Source organism: Mytilus trossulus, chromosome 10 (assembly GCF_036588685.1).
Source record: "Mytilus trossulus isolate FHL-02 chromosome 10, PNRI_Mtr1.1.1.hap1, whole genome shotgun sequence".
Taxonomy (NCBI): Eukaryota; Metazoa; Mollusca; class Bivalvia; order Mytilida; family Mytilidae; genus Mytilus; species Mytilus trossulus.
In genome coordinates, this window is record NC_086382.1 from 46,786,198 (window position 1) to 46,795,820 (window position 9,623).

General features: G+C 32.3%; 1 protein-coding gene across 1 annotated transcript; it reads right to left on the reverse strand.

Annotated features, from left to right (window-relative positions):
* Positions 1-1,612: 1,612 nt before the first annotated feature.
* Positions 1,613-9,587, reverse strand: LOC134687486 (interferon-induced helicase C domain-containing protein 1-like). The gene is made up of 7 exons (XM_063547821.1): positions 9,478-9,587; positions 8,479-8,574; positions 7,387-7,595; positions 6,997-7,141; positions 6,046-6,261; positions 3,346-3,513; positions 1,613-2,295 (listed from the first exon to the last, which is right to left on the reverse strand). Exons 1-7 carry the CDS (start codon positions 9,560-9,562, stop codon positions 1,676-1,678), a joined length of 1,539 nt encoding a protein of 512 aa, XP_063403891.1. The 5' UTR covers positions 9,563-9,587; the 3' UTR covers positions 1,613-1,675.
* Positions 9,588-9,623: the final 36 nt, after the last annotated feature.

Genomic DNA, 9,623 nt, shown 5'->3' on the forward strand with positions numbered 1-9,623 from the left:
GTTTTGTTTTCGAATTCAATTTTAATCAGTTGAAAACTTTTGATAAATAAATAAATAGGGTCTGGTGAAAATTGAAGGCAATAGTTCATATGGAAAATATTTACACGTTCCCTTCACAACAAACTTATCAACTCTATTTTATATTTGAAGGATTAATAAACTAGTGGATTTTTTTTCCAAAGTCGGTGGAATCTATTGAAAAATAGATGGCGTTATTTTGGTAAAAGGAAATGATATTTGTTTTATGTTCATGATTATCGAACTCAAATGTTGTTATCGGTATTGGAACGCATCATTCAAATTTGAACCTGAGAATGTTACTTTTTTTAACGACTGCTAAGAAAAAACTGACAACGCCATTGCAAAAAAACCACCAAACTACCAAACGCCTTACAACCCTACACAAAACGCAACATAGAATATTGATAGACTAAACAATACGAACCCAACCAATTATATAGGTAAACAAAATGTTTATAGCTGTATAACACTACATTTATTCAGTTCTGTTTTACTTTTTAGGAAACTAACAATATGTTAGTAATATAACTCATGCTCTTACATAACATAGATCGGATATTTTTTTCTCCAAGACTACTATGCATTTCTCATCAAAGATAAATTTCATTGCATAGCCTTGCAAAAATACTTATTGTTTGTCAATAGCCATGGCGTTGTCATTCAGGACAGAGAAATATAAAAAAAATACAATGCAGTAGAACATTACGGCATGCTAATAGCTATTAAAGGTACGAGTTAAATTGAGAATGAAAATGGGGAATGTGTTAATGAGACAACAACTCGACCAAAGAATAGAAAACAGTCCAAGGCAACGAATGAGTCGTCCTAAAATCAACACTGTGTGATGATCAGTAAACATTGACGTTTTACTAAACTCCAAAAGATATCAATGAAATGAAATAAAACAAAACATAGAAGACTAATAAATGTCAGAGTTTCCTGCCTAGGGACAGGCACAAAGAAAGCGTCGGGGTTAATTATGTTTTGTGAAATCTCAAACCTCCCATATATCTCTAGCCATTGTTAAATTAACAATCACATAGCAATAAGAATTTTTAATATACCAATGCTACATTAGTTTACCCATGTTTGAACCTTGTAAATTAATTTGGAGGGCACAAAACAATGTAGCAAACAGAAATCGAGGGAATTTTTAAATCTTAAGACTACGAAAACTTGTCGTAAGTGAGTTGAGACATAGAAATGTATCCGTCAAACAATTTGTGGTGGTGATTGTAAACACTATCTATGATGTATTATATGCACGACGGATTATACGTGACGATAACAGCACTTCGTGTATCAATAAAATATCGTGTCAAAATGTACACACAGCTGACCATACTTTCGCTTAAACAATTTATGTTTCACGAAATGAAGGTGACATACCAAGATTTTAATACCCTTCATATTTCAGATCTTCTTTACTAAAAGAGCTTAATTTGAAGAGTATTAGAAAAAATCTAAGAACAGGATTTGTCGGCCCAGTTTTCATTCATTTGGTCAGAAAAACTGAAAATGAAACAATATTCATATTACACACAGGTATGACTGACGTCTCACTCATGACCAATACAATATTTATATTTGTTTTTCACATTTTTTTCATCAGTTCAAATTCACAATAACTACACCGTGAAAAGTTGTCCGTAGTCTAGCTTAACTTTACCAATTTTTGATAGTTTAGAAACTCTTCTTCTGTCATTTCATCGACTTCAAAGGGAAATTCGATCCATTTGCGAAAGTTTTTTTCATACTTATTTTCTGATGTGTTGTAAACTTTTATATCATCTTGTGAAAGACATAACATGTTCACATCATCTTTGGCTAGAATAACGCCCCAGTCGTGGCAACATGGACCTTCTACTTTATATTTCTTCACAAGTCCATCAAAGAACCTGGCTTTCTTTTTTAAAGGTTTAGTTTTGATCGTATCCATTAAGTCAATATCAATGACTACACGATGACATTCAAGTAATGACCGTAGAAAATTTCCTTTGCATATAAACATAAAACATTTACGACAATGCAATTCGAATTGTGCATTTTTTTTGGTTATTGCATTCCTTGTACTTCGTTTCATTTCTTCCTTTTTAAGAGTATCTGTTTGGAGTTTGTCAAGTTCTTTAGCAAGAGCTTGGTTGTCGTTATTGTTAACTATCATTTCTACAGACTTATTCATTATGTATTGTCGTTCGATATTAAGTGTTTCCTTGTGATATTGCTTAAAAGTGCCCATGATCAACCCTTTCCCTTCTTTCTTTCGTATCCTTCCTGCAAAAACAAATACACATTAGTCAACTATGCAAAATATCATTTGAGAACACACACATCGGGTTTCTCTATAAATTTGAAACTGCAAAATGTTATAGGCACACTGAATATTGCTAGAGCGTTATGTTTAAATTAAAAAATGTACCAGTGTGAAGTTACAATGGTACGGTCAAATGAAAACGCGTTTATCCGAATAAATTACCGCGTTTTGTGGCCAGGCAATATTCTTTTTCAGACTTTTTGTATTTTGAAAGAGAAAAAAAACACCCACAAAACAGATGATCCATCATCTTCTTTGCTACAAATAACAAGCACTGTGGATTTACAAATAGCACATAAATATCCATTTGAAGCTGGCTTTTTTTTTATTAAGCAACAAACAATACATGTAAAGTTATCGATATAAAGGGAATGTTTATTATTTTTAATTTTGAGTTCTTCAATTTTATCTCGAAACCCTGTGGTGGTTATATATTTAAGATTATCCTCTGTGTCTAAAAGCAAAATTATTTCATCTGGCAAGGAATATGAAAGAAAAAAAATGATTATTTGTCTATATTATTTATTTTTTAACAAACAAAGCATCCTAACATCATTGATAATCCCTGAAATCATATTAGAGAATATGTAGAATAATTATTAAAATGTTCAGTGATTATGTAAAATCACTGGTCATTTTCAGTGATTATGTAAAACCACTGGTCATTTTCAGGGATTATATATAATTACTAATGATTTCAGTGATTCTACATATTCCTTGAAAAATCAGTTATTCTACATAATCCCTGATTATACAAATTCACTGTAACATATGTACAACTCGTCTAAACATCATCCAACAATGTTAGATCAGTAAATTTGCTTTCGCAAATTTTTTGTTCTTCCCTCCGACGCCGGAATTCGAACCCATGCTACTGAGATATCGTGACATCAAATCGCTGCATATTGATTCTATAAACATTTTGATTTCCAGAATCCAGAAAGTTAATTTTTAATTTTGCACGGTATACTACATGAACTCTATTGTAAAAATAAAACGGATGTAATTACCTGTCATCTGTAGACTTGTGATAACGTTAGCATCTAACTTATAACGAATTGTCATGTTACAATCTGGAATATCTATACCTTCAAATGCAACAGAAGTGGCTACGAGGCACTTGTGCATTCCACTTTGAAACCTCTCAATTACGTCGGTTTGTTCATCGACTGATAACCCTGAAATATATAGATTTCCCGATGTCAAAGTTTTCTTATCCATACTGAATTGGTTTGATGGTATAACAAATGGTCATCCTAAATTACATTGTATTCTACAACTCTCAATTAAAATTATTGGTGTTTATCCTGAAATTGATCTTACCATTATAAAAAAATACATGATGGCAGAAAACGAAATGATCAAATTACCGTTCAGGTGACAGTTGAATTTGATGCCGTTTTGCATTCGCCATTTTGGTTTTAGCGATTAGTGGTTTCATTCAATAACGATTCGGTGGATACACGCTTTACGTTTAAGCTCAATGTTGATTGAAGGATAAAAAAAAGCTCGGGTTCAAAGCATGCCAAATCAATTTCATAGTTTCTTACACAGTGAGAATATCAAATACATAATTAATGTATTGACCCAACTATGATACACATGTCAAACTTTTTCAAGTCCTTTTATTTAATTTCACTGAAAACAAGTACTGTGGATTCATTGATATTCGTTGGAACCAATTAGTAGATTTCGTGGATACAGGGGGACTACGAACTTAAATGTTTAAAAAATGACAAATGTTCTAAAGGCGTGAATGCAGATTTTGCCTAAAACACGAAATTAAATATACATGAACAATCAAGATTACCCAATTTAAACCCACGAAAATAAATGAATCCATAGTATGTTATTCTAGCTATATCTAATTGATTTCAATATTAATTAAAATTTTGTATGAAGATTTATCGCCTCGCTTGTTCTCAAGCATGAGAACTCAAATTTTAAAGATTTAATATACCATCGCATTTTCCGACTGATCTGACTACGTAATATTTTTGTATCATGAACCGGATTTGAAACTCGAAACTTTAATGCAATGACGTCACGTTTTATATCAGCAACGTCATTAAGTTCATTAGCATCAATTTGTCAATGAAATATACGCTACTTCAATGTTAATAAAATCAACAACTTTCAAACGTTCTGTAGTTTTACTTACTACTAGTATATCATTTTACTTAATAATCTTAACCAAAGCAACATTTAGTTAACACAAATTGTCGATAGAAGGAATAATGACATTTATGTTAGGATACTGACTTCATCAGCTCAAATCTGATAAATTCCTCGGGGGTCTACTTCCTATAAACAAGGTGATAGGACGTACCGCTGCAATAGTTCACCTGTTCATGCTTTAAAATATGTGAATAGGTCCGGAAAACTGTTAGAAATATATAATAAGGTCAATAAAGTTAAGAAAACTTCGTCTGTCATCTTTCTTGGTGTTCCCGGCTGTGTTTTATCAACCAATTTTCTCACTTTGGCATTCTACTGTTACACCACACACCAAACAAAACGCAAATAATATGAGAAAAGGTAACATTGTTTACCTACGCAATAAACGAAAAGGTATACATGTTTGATAAGGGCTGACAGTAATGATAGGTCATAGTTTGGGCTATTTCGTAGCGGGCAGTTTTCATTGGTAGAGGAAGTCTGAGAACCCGGATACAAGCATCCGCACGGTAGGGGTTTAAACTCACAACCTCGGTGTTTACCTCTTCAAAAAATGATTATGACGTTAACAATTTTCTTGCTTTCCTCTGAATTTCCCTTTGTGACATCATGAAAAAAGGTGACCATGCCTGATGACGTCACAGAGAAAGAACAAATTTTTCAGATTTTTTAGATGAAGGAATAAATTTGCCTGAATTTTGCATACAAAATATTAGAGAAACTGATTCCATCACCAAATTTCGTGTGATATGATATTTATTCACTCTCGACTGTTACACATTAAATATTTAAAACGCTCGGCGAGGCTCCAGATTCAGATTTAAAAATAAAATCTCGAGTGGATAAGTAACTTATCAAACTCGACACAGGGGAAGCATCTATAAAAAAAAATCTAATTCTTCGTCAATTTATCCCTTCTTGTACGTACCTATTGTATAATCAAATTATATCAACGTGTGGTTCGTTTGATCTCAGTTCTTCATTGGTTACAATTCGATTATGACGTCGATTTGTCTTGCTTTCCTCTAAATTTCCTATTGTAACGACATGATTTTTTTATACCATGGGTGCAGAAAGGGATAAATTGACGAAGAATTTAAGGGCGACCATGCTTGATGACGTCACGTAGAATGCTTGATGACATCACGTAGAAAGAGCAAATCTTTTTGCAGATCACTCGAATAGAGGTAAACATTTTGCCTGCTTATTATTTGAACAACATTAGAGAAACAGCCTTGCGTTTTAAATTTGAAAATGTAACTGTCTCGAGTGGGTAAATATCGTATCACACTCGATGCAGAAGTAGATAAAATTGAGAATGGAAATGGGGAATGTATCAAAGAGACAACAACCCGACCATAAAAAAAAACAGCAGAAGGTCACCAACAGGTCTTCAATGTAACGAGAAATACCCGCATCCGGAGGCGTCCTTCAGCTGGCCCCTAAACAAATATATACTAGTTCAGTGATAATGAACGCCATACTAATTTCCAAATTGTACACAAGAAACTGTTTATCTTTAATTTGTGTACCTCCCTGTTCTTCTGAAATACAGCTACCAGTTAAATGGTGACTATGTAAGATATCCGGAAGTTTGTCTGCAAGTTTTATTGCTGTCATTCTTCGTTTCACAAAAATAAGAAATCTTGAGTTTTTGCCCCTTTCTTTGAACTCATCTTCCAACTCTTGTATCACCTTGTTAATATCGGGATTCGATTTTTCGTCTTCAGGTATCCCATTTATTACTTCTATATACAGTATAAAACAATATTATGGTATGTATGGCAATATAATATTGTTACATTCTTTTCTGTATTACATAATATAGTAGTTTTGACTAGATACTCTGAGCTACTTCCAGCAATCTCAGATACACAGACACGTAAGAAACATATAATGATTTGACTATTATGATAATGTTGCTTTGATTACATTGCTATGTAATTGTTTGTATCTTATACTGTTTGTATAGTGGAAACTTTTTCTATAACATCTAAAACAATAGAAAAAAAACTTCTTTTTTTGGTGGTGCCTGTAGAAAACTCAATTATGTTTGTATAGTCGAAATGAAAATGTATTAGTCTTGTAGATAAAAATACACCAGGTGCCAATTTGGAGAAGGATCTGTATACTTTTCCAGAGCAAAAAGGATCATCCCCGTTTTTTTGTGGGGTTCGTGTCGTTCAGTCTTTAGTTTTCCAGTTTGTTTGACAGCAATGTTTCAGGTAAGGGGCGTTGGGAACTCTCACTGTTAAAATTATAAATTTTTTTGAAATACGAGGATTTAACAAGATCATGTAGTGTAGAAGCTAACGATTGATTTAATGAGACTATAAAACTATGAAAAAACATAAACACAAAATATACTAATTATATCATAAGGGAAAGGCCATGGGAGCTCAGACAATGTGCTCACTTGGTGAATTCGAAAAATTTCATTGATGTTTCCTTTTTTTGGTAAAATATACAATAAATATAGTTACCTTGCATAATTGTAACTAATTCTTTCTCCTGCTCATGACAATCTGTTTGGCTTTCATGCTCAAACGATTCGCATTCTTTTTGCAATTCTTCCTTCACATCTTTATATTCGAGAGTTTCGTTTGTACCATAGGCTTGTAAATACACCTGTCAGTAATCAAAAGAAAAATTAAAACTTTTGAAAGTGTGAGCGGTATCATGACCTCGCTTGATGGTTATGTAAACTTGCAACCCTTCTTTTTCATCATCTTTGACTTTAGTAATTTTTTATCTAGGTTATATAGGACGGGTTTTCCATTCTTAAAGGGAACAATCTTTCCTTCGCTTATACTTGAATCGGCTAATGGGTTTAGTACAAACTGTTATTGATATTTCTAAATTAAGGTACTAACCTCTATATTCCTAAAACAGGCATGAAGAAAACGCTTTATTTTATAAGCCCTGCTTTCAGTCTCTAAAGCAGAAAAATCCATTTCCTCTAGTTTCAATTTAGTTCTCTGCAGCCAGTTCAAGTACCTCATTGATGAACGATCTGGTGGTGGAGTGTTTATATCTTTCCATAAATGTGAATCAGTGTTCAATATATCAAAATCAAATTTTACTGAAAATTTAGTAAACATTTGTTATACATAAGCAGTTATAGACCATCACATCTGCTTTTTGCACCATGTACACAGTTCGTTTTGTATCACAAGCCCAGTAGTCAGAACTGCTTGTGCAGAAATAGTTTATCATTGATATTGTTATATTTAAAAATTAACTGTTTACAAAATTTAGATTTTTTTTGAAATACTTTTGCTTTTCTACCTGAGGCATAGATTACCTTAGCTGTATTTGGCAAAACCTTTAGGAAATTTGGTCCTTTATGCTCTCCAACTTCGTACTTTATTTGGCCTTTTTAATTTTTTTGGATTCGAGCGTCACTGATGAGTCTTTTTGTAGACGAAACGCCGGTTTGTCGTTTTTATAAAATTTAGTTCTTGTATCTATGATGAGTTTATTTGTAGAAATATTTTTCGATTATCGTCTTGTTTGTGCTTTTTTTTTTTTTTTTTTAACTGCAGATAGAATAATGCAGTTTAAACGATAGTCTTTTTGCATCAACTATATAATAGTTATGTCACATATTGAATATAAAATACATTTAAAAAGTTTGTAGACCGCACTTGTTTTATGTTTAATAAGTGTTATTTTCTCGTTAACAACAAACAAAGATTGACATCTACTAGTAGTGTATGATTCTATATCAAATGAATATATTCGTTGTCACAAGCATCATCAGATCATTTGTATGATCACATGATAGAACACATGTATATATAATCACTGCTTGGGATCAGATGGATAAAACTGTTGTAGAGTCGTCACTGGTTCAGACTTACTTATAATATAATTATTTCTGTGACTGCATATAAATATATCTAAAAAAAAGTGCTACCAAATGCACAAAAAAGACAGGCACATATCGTAAAGAAAAGACTAACCACTGTCAGCTTGCATTTTCCTTTCTACCTGTTTTATTGCAGAGATTATATTTTTAATAACAGGGTCATCATCTCTCGAAACTACTGGAAGATTTTCTACAAGGATAAAGTATATCAATGAAACAAAAGTTAAGGATGTTTGCTACTCTGTTTAAAAATAACAAGCTTTTTAAAAGACTGTTATTAATTGATAGTATATAAATAAACAAACTAAAAAAGCAGAAAAAAATAGAGGGTCCGTGAACTTGTTTTCAAGATATGAGACATTGAAAATTTGGCGGGAAATAATTCTCTCTAGATTTTTCTTTCACTTAACATTGGCAATTTTTAGTTTAAAAAACTATTAAAAAATAACAAGGATTTGATAAGATTTGGAAATATGGCTTTTTAAAAAATATGTAATAAAAATATGAAAAGAAAAGTAGGGGTTAGTGGGCAATCTTTTTAAATGATAATACATGGATAAAACCAGAGGATTCTGAAAATCTGACAAAAATTCAAAAAATAAAGGAGCAAACATCCTTAAGATATGAAAACTTATAAAGGTTAGCACAAATTGTAACAAGCTTACTGTTGCTACATTATGGAAGAATGATCAGTATTTATTATGGTATTTTTTTTTGGTTTAATATGAACTCGTTTATGTAGTATACTCTACTTGCACTGGACCAATACAGCTGCAGGTTGACTTCTAGTCAACGAATGTGTCATCAGCTCAGCAGTAAGAGTTTCTGGCTTTTCTCAAATGCTTTTTTGATCAAATAACACATTTTGTTGAAACTAAGGTTCCACCTCCTTCGCGGTTAGTTGACCTTGGATGAATGTTGTTATACATTTGTGGTACCGTTTTGGTCCCATAGCTGTTTACCTCTTATGTATTCATACATTCTGGCTTCCATAATTTGAGTTAAAGAGTTCCTGTATAAGTTGATTCTAGAAAAACGATTCGAACGCTATATTATAGGTAATCCTATATAAGTACATAGAAAAGATACGTACCCTTTGTTGGTGTGTCAAAGCGTTGTTCATAATCCTCTTTTTCTTTCACTACAGTAGACAGTTTAACGACATCGAGGTTTGCCATTAGTATTTTTACATGTTCCACAGCTTCATCTTCATTTTTTGATGTATATATGTTTGGAGAA